The 25,813-nt window shown below is 38.2% G+C and overlaps 1 protein-coding gene across 4 annotated transcripts in view; it reads left to right on the plus strand.

Moving 5' to 3' along the window:
• Positions 1–23,698, plus strand: part of dpy19l4.S (dpy-19-like 4 S homeolog) — a 36,422-nt gene extending 12,724 nt beyond the window's left edge. For all 4 annotated transcript variants that reach the window (XM_018223881.2, XM_018223884.1, XM_018223882.2 and 1 more), the window contains 15 exons: positions 647–768; positions 1,519–1,664; positions 2,889–3,012; positions 3,200–3,334; positions 5,202–5,333; positions 6,628–6,726; positions 7,134–7,207; positions 7,328–7,486; positions 8,309–8,428; positions 9,218–9,338; positions 9,461–9,517; positions 10,973–11,055; positions 14,411–14,543; positions 19,926–20,084; positions 22,928–23,698. In XM_018223881.2, coding sequence (XP_018079370.1) covers positions 647–768; positions 1,519–1,664; positions 2,889–3,012; positions 3,200–3,334; positions 5,202–5,333; positions 6,628–6,726; positions 7,134–7,207; positions 7,328–7,486; positions 8,309–8,428; positions 9,218–9,338; positions 9,461–9,517; positions 10,973–11,055; positions 14,411–14,543; positions 19,926–20,084; positions 22,928–23,092 — 1,829 coding nt within the window. In that variant the 3' untranslated portion in view covers positions 23,093–23,698. The remainder of the gene's footprint in view (positions 1–646; positions 769–1,518; positions 1,665–2,888; positions 3,013–3,199; positions 3,335–5,201; positions 5,334–6,627; positions 6,727–7,133; positions 7,208–7,327; positions 7,487–8,308; positions 8,429–9,217; positions 9,339–9,460; positions 9,518–10,972; positions 11,056–14,410; positions 14,544–19,925; positions 20,085–22,927) is intronic.
• The last annotated feature ends 2,115 nt before the right edge of the window (positions 23,699–25,813 follow it).

Below are 25,813 nucleotides of genomic sequence, written 5' to 3' on the forward strand. Positions count from 1 at the left end.
TGTCTGATGCCCATTTCAACCAACACAAAAGACTTTGTCCTACTAAATAACCCCCCTTTTCTGATCATGCTAGTCTTTCTGGGTTTTCTTTGGAAGTAAGTTGGTGATCTTCTTACCCATACCTCGTCTAGTTTTATGTCAAATTAGGTGGTAGGTGCTGTGGCAATATATACCGTATATACTCGAGTATAAGCCGAGTTTTTCAGCCCCCAAAAAATGCGGAAAAACTCTACCTCGGCTTATACTCGGGTCAAGCGCAAAAACGGTCGTCGGCGTCTAAGAATAGTCGCCGGCGCCTAAGAATAGTTGCAATCGCCCAAGAATAGACGCCGGCGTCCAAGAATAGTCTCCAAGAATATTCGCCAGCGTCCAAGAATGGTCGCCGGCACCTCCAATGGGAGCAGAAACCCTCAATTTTTTGATTGAAACTTACCAGAAGCTGCTGCATTTCTCACCCTAGGCTTATACTCGAGTCAATAAGCTTTCCCAGTTTTTGGAGGTAAAATTAGGTACCTCGGCTTATACTCGGGACGGCTTATACTCGAGTATATACGGTAATGTGTTTCTGATGAATCCTGAACAAGTGCAGTGACATCAGTATTGGTATATTGGCTGGACAGTCTGAATGTGTTGTCATTTTTTATAGGTGTGATTGAGCTGGCCTACAACAACCGTACCGTACCGCTGAAGACCATAAACGCAGTACAGCAGATGACTCTATATCCAGAGCTAATAGCGAGTGCCCTGTACCAGATGTTTGGCGGCCAAGTAAGTGCCATCTTCTGTCTTTAAAATACTAAAAAGAAACATTGAATAGCCATAGTAGTATGAAACAGGACACATATATGCATGTTTATCTTGTGTTCAAAGTGTGCTGTGTTCAAGTTTGCCTTGAGAAGTCACCAAACCAGTTATTATTATTATGTATCTGTGGTCATTAGTAATTAAAGAAATTGTTCAGTATAAAAATAAAAACTGGGTAAATAGGCTGTGCAAAATAAAAAAATGTTTCGAATATAGTTAGTTAGCCAAAAATGTAATGTATAAATGCTGCAGTGACTGGATGTGTAACCTAATAGCCAGAACACTACTTCCTGCTTTGCAGCTCTCTGTGTTTCCACTGATTGGTTACCAGGCAGTAACCAATCAGTGACTTGAGGGGGGGGGGCACATGGGTCATAACTGTTGCTTTTGAATCTGAACTGAATGCTGAGGATCAATTGCAAACTCACTGAACAGTTATGTCCCATGTGACCCCCCTTAAAGTCACAAACTAACTCAGAGATAGCGAGCTGAAAAGCAGGAAGTTGTTTTCTGTTCTGTTATGTTAGACATCCAGTCACTCCAGCCTTTATACATTACATTTTTTGCTAACTAACTATATTAGAAACATTTTTTTTATTTTGCACAGCCTATCTATTTATCCAGTTTTTATTTTTACACTGAACTGTTCCTTTAAAATCATCACTGTTTGTTTCGAGGACACATAAGACTATGACATTTCTATTTTCCACACAGGGTGTTGTTGAGCCAGTATATTTCTACATCGGGATCCTGTTTGGCTTGCAAGGAATTTATGTGAGCGCATTGTTTGTGACCAGTTGGATTATGAGTGGAACATGGCTGGCGGGCATGCTTACTGTAGCCTGGTTTATCATTAACAGGTATGAGCTGCCCTTCTCCCTCTAATCAACATTCCCATTCACGTTTAGTTTCCTGATTTTCACATTTCTCTGTATTTTACTGACAAGCTAGAAATGATTTTAACCAAGCCGGATCTGTCACACGAAATATCCAGCACAGATTTAATAAATAAATCAAGAACACCTCCATATAAACTAGGGAGGCATAGACTCCACTATTAGGATTCGGACAATCCTCAATTCCTTTGTGAAATATTTGGACGAATACTGAATCTGAATCCTAATTTGCATATACAAATTAGGGTCGGTGTGGAACATTCTTTTCACTTTCTTCTTCTGTGACGAAAAGGCACATGATTTGTCTTCCCATCCCTAATTTACATATGCAAATTAGGGTTAGGCCGGGCACAAGGATTCGTCTGATTCCTGCTGAAAAAGGCTGAATCCCAAACCAAATCCTGGATTCGGGGCATCCCTAATATAAACAAAGTTCTGTGCTTGCTCTTTATATGCACAGTCAAGAACCAAAACGTAGTATAGCTTTAATGCATACCACCATTATGCATACAGAGTTAAAGAGACTGACAACCATGATCATACCCACAAACACTCCCAATTAAAAATTCAGGATATTGTGGACCACATTCCATTCTGCTCTGTGTCCTTGATCAGCATAATTCTGCCCCTTTCTACTAAGCCTAACCACTGCAGAATTCAGCACTGTTGAAGTAAAACAGACAGCTGGCAGGAATATACTGTATTTTCTTTGTGACTTTTTTTTTCTGAGAAGCATTTTAATTAAGCTACTGACCCACTCTCCCTTGTGCCAGTGGCAACAGTTTAATTAGAAATGCAACAGGATTCTCCAGAGTGTCAGGTCTGAACTGTGATAGTATGTTGATATCGATATGTCGATTTGACAACTATAAACTGTAAGCACAGCTGGCAGCAAACCAAATTTCCATAGGGAGAGTGCTATTTCATTCTGCCTCAGCAAATCACATCTGATGGAGGAACTTCATTAAAACATTCTGTCATTCAAGTATTAAATAAAAATATAAAGGTGTTTTTGAGATTTTTCAGAGACGTTTTACATTGCCTTTAAAAGGCAAAGTTCTTATATGAGCTGTTTGGGGGAGTGAATGTTGCCCTGGAATATAGGAAGCTTAGTAAACAGGAAGGCGCTTTTTTTTTTAAATATTTATTTTATCTGCATGTTTTTTCCCTCTGGATTTCTTTTTTTAGGACAGATACCACCAGAATCGATCACTCCATTCCTCTACGAGAAAACTGGGCGCTGCCATATTTTGCATGTCAAGTTGCTGCTCTTACTGGCTTTTTAAAAAACAACATCAGTTTATCAGCAGAGGTAAATCAATTTCTGGGTGAAGCATGTTTGATCTTATTCTGTAATAATTTTTGTGGGATACTGTTATCTGTTCTTTGTGGTCCTGCTGAGAATATTATAGCCAATAACAGTTCGAGGATGGTATCAAGAAGTACTTATCTTTTAGGAAAATAATAGCCAAAGTATGTTGTTTCACATTTCCCTACAGAAACTCTGCTACTTGTTCATGAGTGCTTCCACATATGTCTTCATAATGATGTGGGAGTACAGCCATTACCTGCTTTTCCTGCAGGCTTTGGCCCTCTGCCTTCTAGATGGTCTATCCCTGGTACCAAAGGAAAAAGTAAGTTACACTTTCTTTTTACCCAAAGCTTTTTGATTGGTGTTATTGACATTATGTAGACTGTTTTTGTTATTAGTGGACAAATAACTGCGTACAATGCCACAGATGTGCAAAAATTTGGGTACCCTTGTAATTTTGCTCGTTAGCTCGTTAAGTCTTGAACTTCAATCATGAGAAAAGGTACTGTACAGTATTTAAGGTGGCTGATTGCAAGTTGTACTTCTGTTAGATTCTCCTCTGAAGAGTGACTGCATGGGATCCTCAAAGCAACTCTCAAAAGATCTGAAAACAAAGATTGTTCAGTATCATGGTTTAGGGGAAGGCTACAAAAAGCTATCTCAGAGTTTTAAACTGTCAGTTTCAACTGTAAGGAATGTAATCAGGAAATGGAAAGCCACAGGCACAGTTGCTGTAAAACTGAGGTCTGGCAGGCCAAGAAAAATACAGGAGCGGCATATGTGGAGGATTGTGAGAATGGTTACAGACAACCCACAGATCATGTCCTAAGACCTGCAAAAACATCTTGCTGCAGATGGTGTATCTGTACATCGTTCTACAATTCAGCGCAATTTGGACACAGAACATCTGTATGGCAGGGGGATGAGAAAGAAGCCCTTTCTGCACAACACAAACAGTGTCGCTTGTTGTATGCAAAAGCTCATTTAGACAAGCCATGGTAATTTTGGAACAAAGTGCTTTGGACTGATGAGACGAAAAATTGTTATTTGGTCATAACAAAAAGCTCTTTGCATGGCAGAAGAAGAAAACTGCATTCCAAGAAAAACACCTGCTACCTACTGTCAAATTTGATGGAGGTTCCATCATGCTGTGGGTCTGTGTGGCTAGTTCAGGGACTGGGGCCCTTGTTAAAGTCGAGGGTCGGATGAATTCAACCCAATATCAACAAATTCTTAAGGATAATGTTCAAGCATCAGTGACAAAGTTGAAGTTACTCAAGGGTTGGATATTCCAAGACAATGACCCTAAAGATACTTGGAAATCTACAAAGGCATTTATGCAGAGGGAGAAATATAATATTCTGGAATGGCCGTCACAGTCCCCAGACTTGAATATCATGGAAAATCTATGGGTTGATTTTAAGCAGGCTGTCCATGCTTGGCAGCCATCAAATTTAACTGAACTGGAGAGATTTTGTATGGATGAATGGTCAAAAATACCGCCATCCAGAATCCAGACACTCATCAAAGGCTATAGGAGGCGTCTAGAGGCTGTTATATTTGCAAACGGAGGATGTAATATCTCTGTTAAGGTGCCCAAATTTATGCACCTAAATTGTCTAATTTTGTTATGATGCATATTGCATATTTTCTGTTAATCCAATAAACTTTTTGTCACTGCTGAAATACTACTGTTTCCATAAGGCATGTTATATATTTAAAGGAAGTTGCTACTTTGAAAGCTCAGCCAATGATAAAAAAAACTCCAAAGAATTAAGAGGGGTTCTCAAAATTTTTCATATGACTGTATATTATACACACACCACACACACTCTCTCACCGGATATCGCAGAAAAGTTTTTTGGATGACGATGGTCCCGTGAGGATCGAAAAGTGTAGATATGAAGATGGAATAAACTTTGTCCACATTTGTGCTGTGAATGCTTTCTGGTATTGGAATATATATATATATATATATATATATATATATATATATATATATATATATATATATATATATATATATATATATATATATATATATATACATACATATATACACACACACACTAAAACTGTTTGCTTATAACAAAGTCGCTGCCATAAGACATATAAAGGCTAAATGATAAAACATGCTTCACAATGATGCAGCTAAAAGAAAATAAATGTGCTGATTTCTTTTGTTCTAGGTGCAAGATGTGCACAAGATGTACATATTCTCAGTGCTTGTGGCGTATCTGTTCCAGTTTGAGAATTATGCAATGTTAACATCTCCATTACTTAGCCTTGTAATAGGCTCCATGATAGCTAAAAGTCTTCAGGTAATAAGCAGCAATAATTTATATTTGCTTGTATCTGCATGCTATAAACACACAAATACCCCCTCTTTTATGTTTTAAACACAGTGAACTTTATTAAAGGGGTTGTTGACCTTTAAGTTAACTTTTAGTAGGATGTAGAGAGTGATATTGTAAGACAATCTGCAATTGCAATCACTGATTGGTTGCTATTAGTTACTGCCCAGGTGCAAATGTGCCCAGTGTTTATAAATAAGCCCGATTGTGTGACATTAGGCTTAGGTCAGCTCACAGGAAAGAAGACGCAGCTGTGTCAGCACTCAAAGTGGGATGGTAATGCACAAAACTACATTTAGAGGCACATTTATCAAAGGTCGAATATCAAATTCATGTGAGTTTTTAAAACTCCCATAAATTCGACCAATCAAATTTAAGAAAAAAATTACATTTTTCAAAATTACATTTTTCAAATGAATTAAATTGACCCAATTACAATTTGATTTTAAAAAAACTCTTTTTTTTTTTTTCTATGAAAAAACTTGAATATCAGGAAGGCTGCAAACAACGCCAAATCGATCCCTAGACATCTCCCATTGACTTAAACAGCAATTCAGCAGGTTTTAGGTGGTCAATAGTCAAATTCGAGTTCTTAAAAGGCCAGAGTATGATAAATAAAAATTGAATTTGAATTTTTTTTTAACAATTCAAATCGAATTTGAATAAACCCTAGTCAGTTTTGACCATAAAAAAAATTTCAATTCAACCCTTGATAAATTTGCCCCTTAAAGGACAAGGTAAGCCAAGTACACATCATATGTCCCCTACAACCTGCACTGTGCAGTTCTTACCTGTTGGTGCATACTTTATAATAAAAGTCAAATAACACAGTGGGGTTGGCGGCCACCATGTAAGGCCACTTGATACCCTTTCCTCTGCATCTATGACAGACCAGGCGTTCAGTGAAGTCAGGACCAGACTGACATCAGCTGAACATGCTCATGGCCTCCAGAAAGCTGGGACAGGACATCAATGTTAACCAACCCTGCTGCAATTTTTTTATTAAAGAATATGTGCATACGTGGGTGGGGGGGTTATGGGAGGGGGCTGTAGATGAGACATATTAAATGTAAATACCTATCCTTGTCCTTTAACTTCTATAAATCTGTTGTGTTGTATTTACTAGTGGAATTATTATAAAAAATAAATGTATACAAAAAAATCTCCAGAGACCCAAGTCCAGTCAAAAAAGTCTGTTATCTTGCCTCCACCCTCATCGATTGATGTGTTTGTAATTTTATGATTTTTTTGGTTTCCTTAGATCAGTATGAAGACGGGCACGTTTAGGGCGAAGGTGATGAAGATCATGTATTTTTATTTGGCATTTACTATAGCAGTGTCACTGCACTTTTTAATAAGGGTGAGTAAATAAACATATATGCCAGGGGTCATCATTATAGAAAATGTATATGAGTTCCTTGTTTTATTATTTATTAGCCAGAAGAAAGAGTTAGCAGGTCCAACAAGACTAGAATGATTGGAGAAAATATATATATAGTGAATAAAGTACCAACTCTTGTAAATTATAAGGATATTATAAGTTACGTGACCATATAAAAGCACGAGGCCAAAGGCCGAGTGTTTTTATACAGGTCATGGAACTCTGAGGTAACTTATTTATTAAAGTACACAAGTTTTAGTGAGTCTTGTGACATCACTACTGACCGTTTATAACTGATGACATCAGTACTCATCGTTTATAAGGATATAATTTACAAGATATTCATGGCTTTTGTAATACACAATATAATGTTCTTATATTTCCAGACAGTGGTTCCTCCTAACGATAACAAGCAACTTCTTCGGTTCCTTGAAGTGAGATTTGGGCTGAACATGTCAAAGTAAGACAGTTTTTATTTTTTCTCTTTCTTATATTTTTTTACTTGATTATGAATTGCACATGGCAAGTGTGTGGAGGGTACACTGGTTTTTAGCACCATCCTCCATATTTTGTCTTTCAGAAATTTCACCGTGAATTGGATGCTGTGCCAGGAATCCTTCCAGCCTCCGTCACCGGACTACCTCTTAAGGCTAACCAAGTCTTCACTCTTGCCTTTCTATATTATGGTGTTGTTTATCTGTATGTGCTCTGTAACTCAGGCCATCATTAGAAGACTCCGGTGAGTGCCCTGGCTTTATTTATATGTTTTGGAACTGGCATGTATAGCTAGTGTTTGTTTAAATAAGTAACTTAAGGGCCAGGGCACACTCTCAGATTCGGGGAGTTTAGTTGCCCGGCGACAAATCTCCTCTTTGTCGCAGCGACTTATCTCCCGGAATTGCCTCCAGCCAGCTAGAATGTAAATCGCTGGCGGGATGACTTTGTTTTCCAAAGTCGCCAAAGTTTCCTCACGAGGAAGGCAGGGGAGGCAGACAGGGGAGATTAGTTGCCCCGAAGAAGAGGAGATTTGTCGCCGGGGCAACTAATCTCCCCGAATCTGAGTGTGTGCCCTAACCCTAACGTTGCACAGAATGCCATGGTGTAATTGTTTCTAATTAAACATGTCCTCCACCCAAAACAAGAGACAACATACATTAATTATGAAATCGTTTAATGTTATGTGTAAATATAATTGCTATTTAAAGTCTGTTTACATTGTGTACACTCTTGGCTTTTGAAACAATGTGGCAGAAGCCAACTGATGATTGGGGGCCTGCTTTCCTGTAAGAGTCAATCGGCCCTGTACAAATGATTACCAGTGCCCTGTCCACCTGTGCATTGGGTCCTGCCAACAGGTTGCATGGGTTCCCCAACTGATAAAATAGCCTTATGCAAACATTCGCCTGATCCACTAAGCCACACCCAATCAAGTCATAACCTTACCAATGACACACCCACATCCTGCCCCTTTATTACTCAGCTGACATGAGTAGAATGTACGTTTTAAGAATAGAGAAATATACTTAATTTTATCTTTCCTTTAATTTTTTTTTTCTTGCAGTGGGGCTCCTGTAAGCACTGATAACAAAGTGGAGGAGGGTCGAATAGGGGAAAGGCCAGAAGTGATCTACCACGTGGTACAAACCATTTTGCTGGGCTCTCTTGCCATGGTATTTGAAGGGTAAGCCCGTTCTGTTCATCCCTCATTTACTTGCTACAACAGTAAGTTAGGCCAAGGATGTCCAATCTGCGGTTCTCTGCATTTTTTCTGTTGTGCAAATATGTGGTTTAAAGGGGAACTATCGTGAAAATATAAGCTTCATACTGAAATAAGAAACTTTCTAAATACAATCCATTAAATATTATGCATTGTTTCTGAAATAATCAAGTTGATCTCCACTATCCCTCTCGGCATCTGTTTCTCTTCATTCAGTCATTAGCAGACTAGTAGTCAGCACAACTTTCACTTTCTTCCTTAGTTGAGTGCACGTCCTCCAATGGCCACTTTCCACTGGCAACACTGACAAAGAAGTTAGTCCAGCACCCGCAGTTTAAAATAAAACAGCCTTTATTGGTGCAAGGGCACTACAGCAACGTTATCAAGCTACCCAGCATGTGTATAACAGTGCTACTTATACTCTATTACACCATCTAGTGGTCATTTGTGAAAACTTATTCAATTAACACAGAACAATCAAAAACCAATTCTTCATTCTGTCTTTTATGCAGCAGATGCTGAGAGAGGAATAGTGAAGATAAACTTGATTATTTCAGAAACGGTACAGAACGTATTTTCGTGATAGTTCACCTTTAACAACAACAACTGAATGGCTGCAGCTGAGATGTCCCTGATGTAGCAAAATATATTTGTAATTGTGTATTATAATGAACACCCTAAGGAAACCCATATTTAATATGATATTAATCATTACCCAATTTTGTTTAATATATACTGATGTTTTGTTTTAAGAATGAAGTATCTGTGGACTCCCTACGTCTGCATGCTGACTGCTTTTGGCTTGTGCTCTCCTGAACTTTGGACAACACTATTCAAGTGGATTCGGCTTAAATCGGTGCAGCCTGTTTTGTTGGTACGGCAAGTTGAGGGCGAGTTGGCCAAACTGTTTTTACTACTGAAATGTGCATATATCCTTTAACTGTAGTTTGTTGCCTATTTATTTTGGGAAATAACTTGTAGTTTTCACTTTTACAGGCTTTTGTTTTAAGTGCTGCAGTTCCCATGGTCATCGGTTTCAGCTTGTGGAGAGAGGTGAGGGGAAAAAATACGAATAAGGTTTAGGCAAAATGTACTTAAAGGAGAACTATACCCTAAAAATTAATATGGTTAAAAAATACCATATTTCACTTATTGTACCAGCCTAAAATTTCTGTTTCTTAATAACGCCAGTGATCCACGACTTCAAACTTGTCACAGGGGGTCACCATCTTGGAAAGTGTCTGTGACACTCGCATGCTCAGTGGGCTCTGAGCAGCAAGTAGGAAATTAAGTTGACCTGTAATATAAGCTGATGCTACAAGGCTGATATTGTGAGTGGATCCCTAAGCTCAGTAAGTGACAGCAGCACAGAACATGTGCAGTGAATCGGCAGAAAAGAAGATGGGGATCTACTGGGGCATTTTTAGAGAGACAGATCTTTACTGCTAAAGGGCTGCGGTTTTCTTGGGCTGGTACAGAAGCCCAAAACATAATGTACAACATTGCTAGCCTACTTCTTTATTTGTCCTTTAATGAGACTTTTAGTTCTGGTTTATTAACCAATTTTCCGAAATCAAGACCACAGAGCTCATATACTGCAGCTTTTGCACATTTCAGTGTTTATTATTATTAGTATTAACACTTATTTCTAAAGCACCAACATATACTGCAGTACTGAAGTGTTATCTTGTGGGTGTATGTGTGGGTAACAGAGAGGAGGAGGAGCTATAGAGAAAGGATGCAAGGAGGACAAATAGACCAAATTGGCAAACTAGGTTTAATGTCGGGGGCTCCAAAGTTAGATTTCAGGTTACCAGAGGATATGTCAGTGGACCCAGTTTAGGATTGTTTCACATATATTTTTAGTAACTTGCCACATCTAATCAGGAGGTTGGCTCCTGAATGTTTTCTGCTGGGCATATGTCTCTCTCATATTCGGGGAGATTAGTTGCCAGGCGACAAATCTCCTCTTCTTCGGGGCGACTAATCTCCCTGATCTGCCTTCCCGCTGGCTAGAATGAAAATCGCCTGGGGGCAGGTATTCGGAGCTCTTCGTTTTCCAAAGTCGCCGGAAGTATCCTCGTGAGGCAATTATGGACGACTTTGAAAAACAAAGCGCTCTGGGTGCCTGCCCCCAGGTGATTTTCATTTTAGCCGGCGGAAGGCAGGGAAGGCAGATCGGGGAGATTAGTCGTCCCAAAGAAGAGCAGATTTGTCGCCTGGCGACTAATCTCCCAAAATCTGCCCGTGTGCCCCGACCCTAATTGGGGTTTGTAGTGTATACTAGCTCAACAGATCTCTGAATGTAATGTAACTATGCAGAACCCAACAGCTTTTAAGTGATTCTGGGAGTTGTAGTTTAGTAGTGATTACACCTGATACAATTTGGGTGGACAATGATGGGTATTGTAGTTCAAAGACATCTAGAGTGTATTTTGTAGGAACAATTGATTTGTTTAAATGAAAAAATGTGTCATAGCTATTTTAATTCTCTTTTTTTCTCGCTAGTTCTTACCCAGGATACTTGCTGAGCTCTCAGAGCTGGAGGAACACTATGAGTCTGACACAGTTGAACTCATGAAATGGATAAGGTAAGTGGGGCACAAAAATATGTGCAATAGTGAATGCTTGAGGCGTATGCCCCTTACAGCTCAATATTGTAATTTTTCCTGGGAAAATAATAAAAATGTTTGCTGACCTCTTCCCCGTCCATTAAGTCACTGGAATATAATTGTAAAAGCAGCAACTGCCATAGGCCAGTGGTTTCCCATTGCAATCAATAAATAGCATTGACATGTGACTCAAGAGGGAGCTGACGAAGAGAAAGAGGACATCGTGTTTTTAGTGTTTTTTAATCCCTCACATAAAAGCTATTTATTTAAAGAATAATAATTTAAAAAGGGAAGGTTTCAGGATGTGATTTTTCCAGATGTGTCATGGGAAGCAAGATGAGCAGAGGGCACTGCAGCAGTAGAGTCATCTCCTGGAATTGCTACTGAGCAATACATAATTGTTACTTGAAGTTCCTTAACCCGACTGTTTTGCCAATCCAACTGTCCCTTAGCCTGTCAGTTAGAGTTTCTAATGCTAACGGAGTACTGCTGCACAAATATGGCAGCCCCCTCATACAGAAACATGAGGGTAAGAAAGGTAATGTAAAAGCATCAGGCAAATACTTTTATGGCACAATTAGAAATAGCATTGAAAGGCAATGTTATTATAGATATAAAAAAAAGATTATTTTCTGCTGTCAGTATCTCTTTAAGAGGAAGGGCTTGAGCAGGCCAGTAGCCAAGGGATTGAGCAGGCCAGTAGCCAAGAGGGGTGCCTGCGAGTGTGAGTCCCCCAAGAATGTTATTTTTGTGTTTACATCCCCTTTAAAGTAGGAAACTTCCTATTGACCCTCATCTTCTTTTTTGTTTTGGCTGCAAAATCTCATTTTTAGCAGTGCATATTGTATACAGTTATGGTGCATTATTATAGTGATTTGTAAAGCCCAGCATATAAATGCTCTACTGCTGCACAATGAATTAGGGATAATGCTATCAGTATAACACAACTAAAACAAAACCATTTCACCCAATGGAACAAGTATGAACTAAGCCATAAATAAACGCTGCCCTCGCTGATTTGTTTTTCTTGGTCCTTTTACTAATACCTGTATATATTTTTTTAAACCCAATCTATAACTACATATTTCTTAAGAGATTTTGTAGCTTTTTGCCAAATGCTTGGAAAACTGCAAAACCAACCTCTTTCAAGAAAGACACTTGCAGCTTTTTAATAAGAATGTGTTTTAGATATGTTGATAATTTTGGATATCTGCAACAAAGGATTACACTCAAAGGGCATGTATAGGCAAAAAAAATAAAAACAATTTTTACTTTCTTTAATGAAAAAGAAACCTATCTCCAATTAAAACGTGTACTGTTTTTATAAGAAACATGACTGTATGCAGTGAAATTCTCCCTTCATTTACTGCTGTGGATAGGAATTGTCAGATGGTCCCTAACTGCTGAGCAGGGAAACAATCATACTTATGAACAGCAGGGGGAGCCCCCGCCTTACTTCCCAGCCATGCAGAACTCAAGCAGCTTTGTTTATGATGATCCCTAAGCAGCCCAGACCACACTGAGCATGTGCACAGTCTTAGTCTTGCAAAGATGTTTAACAAAGTTACAAGATGGTGAGCCCCTGTAGCCAACTTTGAAAGCATAAATTATTTGTTTGATTAGGCTTGTGGTACAGTAAATTCATGTTTATATTTAGTATACAAAATACAGCATTTCTAGACTTATTCTGTTTTAGACTTTACATGCCCTTTAAATAATTACATTATTGTTTCTCATTGTTTTCAAGTACATGATATTTATTTTTAGTAACTTATTTGGATGCAGTACTTTGGGTCCCTTCTGTGTTTTTCTAGAAAGATAGATATTTTTTTATGGATCTCTGTCCCTCTGAAAAGAAGCGTCATTATTATTGAATTTTTGTTAGCCACGGCACAATGGCAGATCTGATTCTTCCCAGCCCCCATAAATAATTATCGATTACGTGTCATGTCAATGAACACTCAAGTCTACAATAGCCCTTCCGAGACAAGAAGATGTGTGGTTAGTAGGAACCAAACCTGTCTTTCTTTTTATTCCCCTTACTGGAAGTATCAAGGGAATACTGTACCTACTGTAATTGTATACATACCCACATTATGTGGGTTATTTATTAAAGTCCGAATGTCAAAAACTTGAAAAATTTGAGCTTTTTTTACTATAAAATCTGAATTTATTGTGGGGAAAAAAAACCTAGTTTTTTTTTAGATTTATTATACCATGAGGATGGAAAAAATCTAAAAATCCTGCATCTCAGACCTGCTGAGGTTGTATATAAGTAAATGGGAGAAGTTCCGAATATATCCTGATCTGCACTAGGTTTCGTGCAAAAATATGAAGATTCAGTGTCGGACTGGACAACCTGGAGTTTTCCTGGTATCCAGGTGGGCTAGTCCGTCAGTGGGCCCTCATGCTGCTAAACATTTGGCCTATTTCATGGTCATACTTTATTTCTATGAGAACAAAAAGGATAAATAGATGGAATAATAGATTATAGTATTACAGTATTTAAAGAAAAGAGACTAGGAGAATAGCGGTTGAGTGAGGAGAGGAAGAATAATAGTACTGAGAGTGGGCCCCTGGTCTAAGGGTTTTTTGGTGGGCCCCTGGTGTCCCAGTCCGACACTGCGAAGATTTCATGGTTTTCGAGCAAAAATCTGGAAAAATCGGGCAGAAAATCCGTAAAATTCATATGATTCAATTTTTTTTTTGAGTTTATTCCCACACTGGAATTTTCTGGAAAATGTATTGATATATAAGGGGAAATAACCAATGTGGATTTGGTCGGAGTATTCATTGGAACCTCAATTTTACATCCCCTGATTTTAAGTTTCCCCTCATTTTACATTGTTGTTTTGTGCTCCCACCTATATATTATGCATAATACATTTCCCGGATTTTATATTTTCCTGGATTTTACACCATTTGTCCTCCTGAAAATCGTAAAATGGGGGTTCTACTGTATTTCAGAAAAGAATCAGATAAATTCGAATTTTAATAAATAATGCTTGAAATAACAGCACTTTAAACTCTTGACATCTCAGTTTCTAATTGCATTTATCGTTGTTACTCCTTGTTGGAGTCTGGATGTTTGGCAACAGAGGGGACAAGTACTACTTTTATTGGCCACCTTATTGTTGTAGAAGAGAACAAGTAGAGTGTATACTTTTTCATTAAAGAAAGTAAAAATGGGATTTTATATTTTTGCCTTTACATGCCCTTTAAGCAGTGGTTATGGCAAACATACCCCGATAAAAACAGGGCTTTTATGTCCAACAAGTTTTACATGTACAGGAGTACAATTCATCTTGATGTTTCATTTGTTTTTGCATTACAGAACACAAGCTCCTATAAATGCAGTTTTTGCCGGAAGTCCAGCAATAATGGGTGTGATCAGACTGTGTACAGGTTGGATGGTGACAAGCCTGCCAGTTTATAATGATGAAGATCTCATGAGACGGAATGAAAACGTAAGTCTTCTTGTCATGTTCCAGTTGGCCAATGATTTTAAATACTCGCTGATAATGGATTTACTAACACTTCAAAATGGAATTTGGCCAGTCAGAACCTGAATGATTTTCTGCCAATATTATTTACATCTGTTCCCGCTTTTACTAAAAGTCTTTCAGTATAGGAATAAGTCTACTAAAGGTCATTATTATTGGCTCCTTCCTGCCACCCACACCCCCAGCAGCCAAGCATGTGGATTTTTTCCACCACCATTGATGCAAAGCACCAGTGATTGTGTGGGTCAACAAATTGTCGTCCTGCATCTGACCCTGACCTGGCCCGTTTGTCTGCTTCCATTCAGATATCAACGCCTGCTCTATCCCCATCTCTGATGGCATCTAAATAGGTGCCAGCACACTTCAGTTTACCCACAGGTCAGTCTGATTCGGGCCAAGGTGCTCAAAGAATTCAAGCCTCGGGCAGGTTTGGGACGATCTCTTCCTGCCCCTTTTCCCACCCACAGCCCAAATTCTTTGTGTGTGTATCAGCCTGAACCCGACCAACCTGCAGGTATCGGACCGGCCCACACATCACTAGAAAACACCTTTATGTTGTACATGTATGGAACCTGTTATCCAGAATGCTTGGGACTTGTGGTTTTCCGGGATAACATCTTTCCGTAATTTGGATCTTCATACTTTAAATCTACTAGAAGCTCATGAAGCGTCCAATAAGGATTAATTATATCTTAATTGGGATCAAGTTCAAGCTACTGTTTTATTGTTACCGAGAAAATTGAATATTTTTTACAAATTTTGATTATTTTGATAAAATGCATTCTATGGTATATGGCCTTTCCATAATTCAGAGTTTTCTGGACAACGGGTTTCTGGATAATGTATCACATACTTGTATATAGAAAAGAACTTGCTATAACTTGCCCAAACCGATTGACTCCTGTATTTTGTATAGGTGTCCTATTTTTGGGATTAGAGTTCGATTCAGTATTCGGCCGAATACCGAACCAAATTCTAATTTGCATATGCAAATTAGGGGAGGTAAAGGAAAAGGTGGGGAAAATTGTTTTTTACTTGTTTTTTCCTTGCTTTGTGACAAAAAGTCACCCGATTTCTCTTCCCACCCCTAATTTACATATGCAGACTCGGTTCGGCCATGCACAAGGATTCGGTCAATTTGGGCGTCAAATTGAAAAACTCACTGTATTCATATTTTTTTGATGATTTTATCGAGTTTATTTCCAGCACAAGAAATTTTCTGGAAAATTTATAAATAATGATAAATAACCCCCTAAATTTACTCAAATTCGAATATGTGACTTTGGTTTGGTTTTGGTCCTTACTGCCCAAATTCCGATCGAATGGTCGATGTCGCCAAACATTGAAGTGGGTGATATCAGGCTAATCCGATCGTGGGCCCAATGATCAGATCGGAAAGGAGGCCAAAAAGGTGGTCGGATCGCGGGACCGCATCAACGAATAGATGCAGCTGTGATCCGAGGCGATTTTTAACCCTGCCCTATCGACATCTGCCCAACTGTCGGGCAGATATCGATCGGGGATGCCTGTTGGTCTGTCGGCTTTTATGGTCCTGTGTATGGGGGCCTTTACACAAGCAGGAGTCAAGTGTTGTATTAGGGATGCACCAAATACAGGTTTTTTGGGATTCACCCGTATCCTTCGTTAAAGATTCGGCTGAATATGGAAACAAATCCTAATTTGCATATGCAAATTTGTGACAAAAAGTCACCCGATTTCCCTTCCCACCCCTAATTTACATATGCAGATCCAATTCGGCCATGCACAAGGATTCGGCCAAATCTGAATCCTGCTGAAAAAGGCCAAATCCTGGATTCGATGTATCCCTATTCAGTATCCTTGTATGAAGAGTAGAATTTGCATTGTGATGTTTGTTATGTTGGGAGACCAGCGCCACTGACCTTCAGCAATGTGACCGTGACACTGATTGTGTGCAGTGATGCAGAAAGTCTCTCTTGGTTTAACATTAATGATCTGCACTCATTTTATTTATCAACCATCTACTGAGCATCCCTCGTACTGGGCTGGGAACTTGGCCGATAGCACAGTTTTTATTTAATTTGCTAGACTGTAGAAATAAGAAATTTGCTGTAATCCCACTTTGACAATGTTGATCCAGTTTGCTCTTGGTTAGCACATAACATGGGAAGAATAATACATTTGTACAGAAAATGCCTTCTGTGTCTATTGGCTGTTTGGCAAATATATATATATATATATATATATATATATATATATATATATATATATATAGGTATTCAGCTGAATCTTTCGTGAAGGATTCGGGGGTTCAGCCAAATCCAAAATAGTGGATTCGGTGCATTATATATATATATATATATATATATATATATATATATATATATATATATATATATATATATATCACCGAATCCACTATTTTGGATTTGGCTGAACCCCCGAATCCTTCACGAAAGATTCAGCTGAATACCAATCCGAATCCTATTTGCATATGCAAATTAGGGTTATGAAGGGGAAATATATATATATGTATATATATATATATATATATATATATAAGCTTTAGTTTGGTAGCAAATGTTTACATATGAAATATAATAGTCATTTAGGGGCAGAATTATTAATGGTCAAATAGTAAATTAGATTTTTTTTTTTTTTGGTCAAAACTCTTCGAACTTAATTCGAATTCTAAAATCTACATCTATCAAACCATGACCCTTGGAACAATTCGAATTTGACTATTCGCCACCTAAAACCTGCCGAGTTCATGTATTATTCAATGGGAGAGGTCCAGTGACCCATTTGAAGATGTTAATAGCCTTCCTGACATTCAAGTTTTTTTTTTGGAGAAAAAACTCGATTAGAGTTTAGTCTAATTCGAATTTGATTTGAGTTTTCGAGTCGGTAATATTAGTTCAAGTTTTAGGCATTTGAATTTTTTCTTCAATAATCTCCCAAGGAGGAACAGATATATTCGAATTTATTAGAGTAAAAAAAAAAAGTCACGTGAATTTGAAATTCGGCATCAAATACGAAAAGTCGTGGTATTCGTGCGTCAAATCAGAAAAAGTCATGGTATTTGGGCGTCAAATTGCAAACTCGCTGTATTCAGATTTTTGGAAGATTTTTATCGAGTTTTTTTCCAACACAAGAAATTTTCAGGAAAATTTATTGATAAATAGGGGTAAAAATCAGTGTGGATTTGGTCGGAGTAGTTTGACTTTTTTCGGATTTTGATAAATAACCCCCTAAATTTACTAAAATTTGAATATGTGACTTTGGGTTGGTTTTGGTCCTTACTGCCCAAATTCAGTGGGCCTATATGGTAATTCTGAGGACAGGCCAACTTGAGCATTCTGATCTACAGTCTTATTGGATTGCAGCTGCTCTGTACAAAGTGAAAATGTTATTTGCCAAAGCCCTTTGTTAACATATAGGTGGGACATTGACTGATGCAAGAATGAAGGCAGCTTCATAAAACTACTTCCAATGATTGAGAAACCATTGTGCAAATATGATTATAGACTATACTAACATCTGCATGGTATCCCAGAACTGTGGCATAGTCCTTTGATAATTATAAGTACAGGTATGGGACCTGTTATCCAGAATGCTCGGGACCTGGGGTTTTCCGGATAACGGATCTTTCCGTAATTTGGGTCTTCATTCCTTGAGTCTACTATAAATTCATTTAAACATTAAATAAACCCAATAGGCTGGTTTTGCTTCCAATAAGGATTACTTATATCTTAGTTGGGATCAAGTACAAGCTACTGTTTTATTATTACAGAGAAAAGGGAAATCATTTTTAAAAATTTGGATTATTTGGATAAAATGGAGTCTATGGGAGACAGCCATTCCGTAATTCAGAGCTTTCTGGATATCGGGTTTCCGGATAAGGGATCCTATACCTGTATTGTTAAAATCCACCCTGTTATAGATGTTAATTATGTATATTATTTACGTGCTCTGGGCATCCAGAGCAGCAAATTGACCACTCATCCCGAATTTCATCTTGATTGGCCTTAGGCCCATAACCATATCACAGACAGACAGATAGATAGATACTTTAAAACTGTCACCTTCCTATAGCTCTAGGAATATCCAGGTTAAATAAACAGGCTGCCATACAGCAATGCAATATATATATATATATATATACAGGTATGGGATCCGTTATCCGGAAACCTGTTATCCAGAAAGCTCCGAATTATGGAAAGGCCGTCTCCCATAGACTCCATTATAATCAAACAATCCAAGTTTTTAAAAATTATTTCCTTTTTCTCTGTAATAATAAAACAGTACCAACTAAGATATAATTATTCCTTATTGGAAACCAGCCTATTGGGTTTATTTAAGGTTTCCATGATTTTCTAGTAGACTTAGTTTATGAAGAGCCAAATTGCGGAAAGATCCATTATCAGGAAAACCCCATGTTCTCAGCATTCTGGATAACAGGTCACATACCTGTACCTATAATAACCAACAGCATAAACACAGAGATCCAAAGGGTCCCAGCAGTTAAAAAAAAAATTGCAAGCATAAATGTCACTTATAGACACAACGATCACGTGGGTATTTTTAAGGCTTTCCTTGTTCTTTAAAAAAAAAAAAAAAAACACATAAATAATTATGCAGAGCCATTGCTGTTCTGCAGAATAAGAACTGGCAATTTCTTGTTCCTGGAGAACTAGAAGCAACTACTGGCCTTTAAACTTGTAGTTTAAGTCTCATAGTTTAATAAACTTACCACTTAGGGTAAGGGCACACGCTGCTATTTCGGAAGATTAGTCGTCCGGCGACAAATCGATTTTTCTTCGGGCGACTAATCTCCCCAAACTGCCCTCCCGCCGGCTAGAAACTAAATTGCCTGTGAGATGGCATGCGGAGCATTTAGTTTTCCGAAGTCACCCGAAGTTGCCTCACGAGGAACCTTCGGGCGCCATCGGAAAGCCGAAGCGATCCGAATGCCATCTCGACGGCGATTTACATTCTAGCTGGCTGGAATGCAGTTCAGGGAGATTAGTCGTCCGAAGAAAAATCGATTTGTCGCTGGATGACTAATCTCCCGAACCAGCAGCGTGTGCCCTGGCCCTGAGACAGGATGCTTCTCCCTCCTAACTTGCTACTTCAAATAACTCAGGTCTATATAAAGGTTAATCCTGATTTCGGATAAACCAGTAGATAAAGTACATGAAAACATTTGGCTGTTACAGAAGACAGGTTTCACAACTTAAAATATTTAGGGAAGATATGGGGTAAGTACAAAGGGATTTGCTTTAGAAATAATCCTTTTCTGCAAATGAATAAAGAGTTAAATGGAGAATCCAGCTCAGGTTTAAATGCACTAATGTATTTATGTAGCTCTACCAGATCTATAGCATGCGCTCAGCGGAAGACATTTATAAGATCCTCACCTCCTATAAAGCCAGCTATGTGGTGATTGAAGATTCCATCTGCAATGAAGTTGGAGGGATAAAGGGCTGCAGAGTGAAAGATCTTCTGGATATTGCCAATGATCACGTGAGTAGGGAAAAACATTGTTTTATATTACATTATATTATATTATAGGACCTGTTGTCCAGAATGCTCGGGACCTGGGGTTTTCCAGATAATGGATCTTCATTACCTGGATCTTCATACCTTACGTCTACTAAAAAAATCATGTAAACATTAAATAATACCAATAAGCATTAATTATATTTTAGTTGGGATCAAGTACAAGCTACTGTTTTATTATTACAGAGAAAAGGGAAATCATTTTAAAAAATTTGGATTATTTGATTGTAATGGAGTCTATGGGAGACAGGCTTTCCGTAATTCTGAGTTTTCTGGATAATGGGTTTCCGGAAAACAGATCCTATACCTGTACCACAAAACAATATGGGGAAGATTTATCAAAGTTCGAATTGAAAATTTGAATTTTCACATTTGTTTTATTTTAAAAACTGTCAAATTCAACTAGGGAGTTATTCAAATTCAATTAGAGTTTTTAAAAAAATTAGAATTCAATTTTCGACATTTATCATACTGTGGCCCTTTAAGAACTCAAACTTGACTATTCGCCACCTAAAACCTGATGTCTGAAATTCGAATCGTGTTTGGGCAAATTTGATTTGAGTTTTTGAAATTAGAATCGAATTCGACTTTTTGGGTCGATTTAATTCAACCGAGTTTGAAAAATTTGAGTTTTTAAATACATTTCAGTTGGTCGAAATTAGAATTTATGGGAGTTTTTAAAAACTCGCATGCATTTGAAATTCGACCTTTGATAAATGTGTCTATATATGTCACTCAAGCAAATACTCTTATATATGTCACATATAGCTCTCCCATTAGAAGTTCTGCAGCGGGTTGGCTATCAACGGGTTTGTAGATTATGGGTAGGATTTGTACATGCAGATAGGCAGTTCATTTGGTTATTATTTCTAAGTAGTTTTAAAGCACCAGCATATTGAATCAAAATATATGCTATTTTATTATTTTTTATTGCCCCCACCATCAGTTAGGGGGTTATTTGTCTCAATATTTTCTGTAAAAAAACTCTGACCAAATCCGCACGGGTTTTTTGGGCTTATTTATTAATACACTTTCCCGAAAATTTTGTTTGCAGGAAAAAATCCGCAAAAATTGTGAAAAATTTAATTTTCACCAAATTTTCATCCGCTTTTCACAATTTTTCCCGGATTTTGTACTTGAAAACTCAGAAAACTTCAGGGTATTTCCAAAAACCCAGCGCACATCAAAAAATCATTGGGACTTCTCCCGTGGACTTATATGCAACCTCGACAGGTCTGAGATGCCGGATTTTCAGATTTGGACTTTTCCATCCTCTGGGTTTAATAAATTCTGAAAAATGTGTGATTTTTTTTAAAAGTCCGATTTTATATATATAAAAAAAAAAATCATTTTTCATGATTTTTGCATTCGGAGTTTAGCAAATAACCCCCATAATATCATTAAGTTTATAACGATACCCTTGTCGTTTTATTGGGTGAGTTGATTTGTCACATTGTGGATAATGCAGGTGCAGGTCAGATTAGCCAATGGGTCCAAGTGGGTAAAAATGTGGGGTGCAATTTGGATGTGGGTGTCCATTATTATGTGCAGGTTTCTACCACATTCTTACAATAAAATAATATTTTGGGGCATACTTTGCCATATGCATGAACTAATATCTGTATGGTCTGAAAAAAACACAGTTGTTTGGGTTCTGCATCTATTGATTTATTTATACCACTCAAAGATATGTGGATATGGTCTGATAGATATGAAGAGCACCAATCTAGTTTCCATTGTTTTCTGTGGAAACATAGTGCACAACCTGAAACCCAAATTTCAAACCAGCTTGACATTATTGTGTTTAAACGCTCAGTACATTGATACAGTTCTACTGTAAAAAGTATTAGGTTGAAAATAGAAAGCCACCTGAAAACTGGCATTGAAAACCGCCACTTGTTGAAAGGGGAACTATCGCAAAAATTAAAATTTAATATAAGCTTCATCATACTGAAATTTTCTAAATGCAATCAATTAAATATTCTGCATTGTTTCTGAAATAATCACGTTTATGTTCACTATCCCTCTCTCAGCATCTGTTTCTCTTTATTCTCTCTTCATGCAGCAGTTGGGTGTCAGATATTCATTGACAGTTAGATCCAATATATCTTATAGGGGGGTTCCTTTCTTAGCAGATGAATTATAGCTCACTCAAATAACTGATTCCAGTACAAACAAAATCTAACAAAATAACTGCCTTTTGCACAAATCCTGCATGTAGAGAGACATGATGTCTGGTGATTTTAATTAGGGATGCACCAAATCCAGGATTTGGTTCTGGATTCGGCCATTCTTAGCAGGATTCGGATTCGACCGAATCCTTTTGCCCGGCCGAACTGAATCTGAATCCAAATTTGCATATGCAAATTAGGGTCGGGGAGGTAAATCGTGTGACTTTTTGTCACAAAACAAGGAAGTAAAAAATGTTTTCCCCTTCCCACCCCTAATTTGCATTTGCAAATTCGGATTTGGTTTGGAATCTTTCGCGAAGCATTCCTAATTTTAATAGAGTGAGCTCTAATACATCTTCTAGGCAAAAGGAAGCCCCCCCTATAAGATATATTGGATCTAACTGTCAGTGAATATCTGACACCCAACTGCTGCATGAAGAGAGAATGAAGAGAAACAGATGCTGAGAGAGGGATAGTGAACATAAACTTGATTATTTCAGAAACGATGCAGATTTTTTCCCCCACGATAGTCCCCCTTTAAAATTGTCCCTAGATGTTGGACTATGGACAAGTTTAGTAGTGAATTCTCTCTCTCTCTCCGAGCTCTAAGTAATAATGGAATTTCTCTTTTTACAGGTGATTAATGAAGATGGTGATGTCTATGCCTACTCTAAGTACGGCCGATTTTGTCATGAAATTAAAATGAACTATTCTCCATACATCAACTATTTCACGAGAGTATTCTGGAATAGGTCCTATTTTGTGTACAAGATCAACACGCTGATATCGTTCCAGTACTGACCAGAGACCTTTATCTCTGTTCTAGAGCAACTCGGATATCCTCACACTTCAGTCACTTTGCTAAGTAAGGGTGCGGGTGTCCTTTAAAGGAAAACTTCCATGGGTTCTGTCAAACAAAGGTGCCATGATCGTTTTTATATATGTGCATTGCCCACCAATGGCCAATAATTGCAGCCAACTGGAAGAGTCAAGAACCAGCAGAGGCCCAATTCAGCTGCTGCTAAGAGATGGCCCTCGTCTGTCTCACAGAACATGCAACTGAATAAATGACTGGTTTTAGCTTTTTTTTATTTTCTTCTATGGATTTTATATCTTGAACCTTTATTATGTTGATCTTTCCAGACCTGTAGGCCAATTTTTTTTTTTTTTTCCTTTAAACGAAAATAAGATGTTTAGAGATGACCCGATGCACTGATCCAGCACGTTTCTGAGTATTTGGGAAACGGTATGATTTAAGGCACTGATATGGTAGTGCTGGCCAATGCCAAACTGCCACCCCTGCTGTTATCTTCTCCGGTAAAACAAGTCTGTCTATATATTTTAACATTTGAAATATTTATGTGGCAATGCAAATTTTTTAATCTTACCTTATTATTATTTTTTTTTTTTAAAAAAAGGAGAAAATATCTGATGATTTTAACAGTTGTGATGCTTTAAAGGAGAAGGAAAGGTTAAAACTAAATAAGCTTTATCAGAAAGGTCTATATAAATACACCAGTAAATCCTCAAAGTAATGCTTCTCTGAGTCCTCTGTCAAAAGAAACACAACATTTCTTTCCTTCTATTGTGTACTCATGGGCTTCTGTATCAGACTTCCTGTTTTCAGCTTAAACCTTCAGGGCTAAGGCTTGAGCATGCTCAGTTTTGCGCCTCTCTCCCCCTCAGTTTTCCCCTTCCCTCCTCCCCTCCCTACTGTAATCTGAGCCCAGAGCTATGAGCGAGCAGGGAGAGACTCAGGCAGGAAGTGATGTCACAGCATGCTAATATGGCAGCTGCTATCCTAAACAGAGACAGTGTCTAGAGCTGTTTACTCAGGTATAGAAAAGCATTCTAAAGAATAAAAATGGTGTTCTAGCTTGCACAATGAGAACTTTTTAGGATCTTGATTAGGGATGCACCGAATCCAGTATTTTGGATTCGGCCGAACCCCCGAATCCTTCGTGAGAGATTCGGCCTAATATCGAACCGAATCCTAATTTGCATATGCAAATTAGGGGTGGGAAGGGGAAAACATTGTGACACACATTTTTGTGACAAAAAGTCACGCAATTTCCCTCTCACCCCTAATTTGCATATGCAAATTAGGATTTGGTTCGGCCGGCAGAAGGATTCGGCAGAATCCTGCTGAAAAATGCCGAATCCCGAACCGAATCCTGGATTTGGTGCATCCCTAATTTTGATAAATAACCCCCTAAATGTATTAAAATTTGAATATGTGACTTTGGTTTGGTTTTGATCCTTACTGCCCAAATTCAGTGGGCCTGTATGGTAATTCAGAGGACAGGCCAACTTCAGCATTCTGATCTTCAGTCTTATTGGATTGCAGCTGCTCTGTACAAGTAGTCTGTTGTGGCAAATCTATTAGCAATAATCTGCCTTGGTGGCTTTCCTTCTCCTTTAAATCCAGAGCAGGCTGGATGCATACATCATGTCAGACAGGGCTCCTGTAGTTGGATACCACACTTGCAGCCTTATTGCCTGGTGGCCGCAGGATGTCCTGAAATGGCCACCGTAGACTTGCAGCTCATGGAAGTGCCGCTCATGGTATCTGACTGAGGATGCTGGGAAATGTATCCTTTTACATCTGAAAAGCTCCTGTCCTAAGGGATTAACTCCTACTTGGTAACAATAATTCATATGAAAATAATTTATAATGTTTGAAGGCAGATTATTCTTTTCCAAAATTAAGACTTTTGCCCGATCTCACGGTGCCTTGTATTTAGCCTTTGGCTGCGGTTGTGTGTTTGTGTCTAAACTCTATATATTTTTATGAAATATCTCCTCTCAATGCATTGACTTCTGTGCCTGGATAGTTTGTTTCTTTTTCTACCAAAGTGTTCAGCTGTTGGTGATGTTACTGTAGACACAATGAGGGTATGTACAGTCTTCCATGTGCTTTTGTTGTATTGTGTGAAACAACATTCTGTCTATTTTTGCAGTTAAAAGACACTTTTTTCCCCCATTTAACAGACCTGTTTTTATACAATGAATAAATGTTATTGCTGTTTGCTGCCATCATTTCTATTTTGCAAATATTTTCATTTCTAAATGATTAGCTGCAGAATTGTAGCGCCCCCCATCCCCATAGTTAACTGTGTGAGTGGTGGAAGCCTGAGATAATTAGTAGGGGATAGATACTGGCTCTTAAAGGGGACACATATTACATAATACATATAACATAAAAAATGCTCTTCTCAGCACTTTTGCAATGAACAATATTTTACAATTCCTGATATAAGATTTTATTTTACACTGCTAATACAGGTATGGGACCTGGGGTTTTCTGGATAATGGATCTTTCCATAATTTGGACCAAAAAGTAGAATTGAACCCGTAATAAAAAAAAAAAACTCCCCCCAGATTACCTGCCCCCCCCCCAGGGCAAATGGCCCTAATTTTTTACTCACCCCTCCGTGCAGATTCTGGCTCCGGAGTTCACGGCAGCCATCTTCTTTCTTCTGTCTTTTTCTGAAGTTTTGCCGCATGCGCAGTTGGAGTAAA

Source organism: Xenopus laevis, chromosome 6S (genome assembly GCF_017654675.1).
Source record: "Xenopus laevis strain J_2021 chromosome 6S, Xenopus_laevis_v10.1, whole genome shotgun sequence".
NCBI classification, from domain to species: domain Eukaryota; kingdom Metazoa; phylum Chordata; class Amphibia; order Anura; family Pipidae; genus Xenopus; species Xenopus laevis.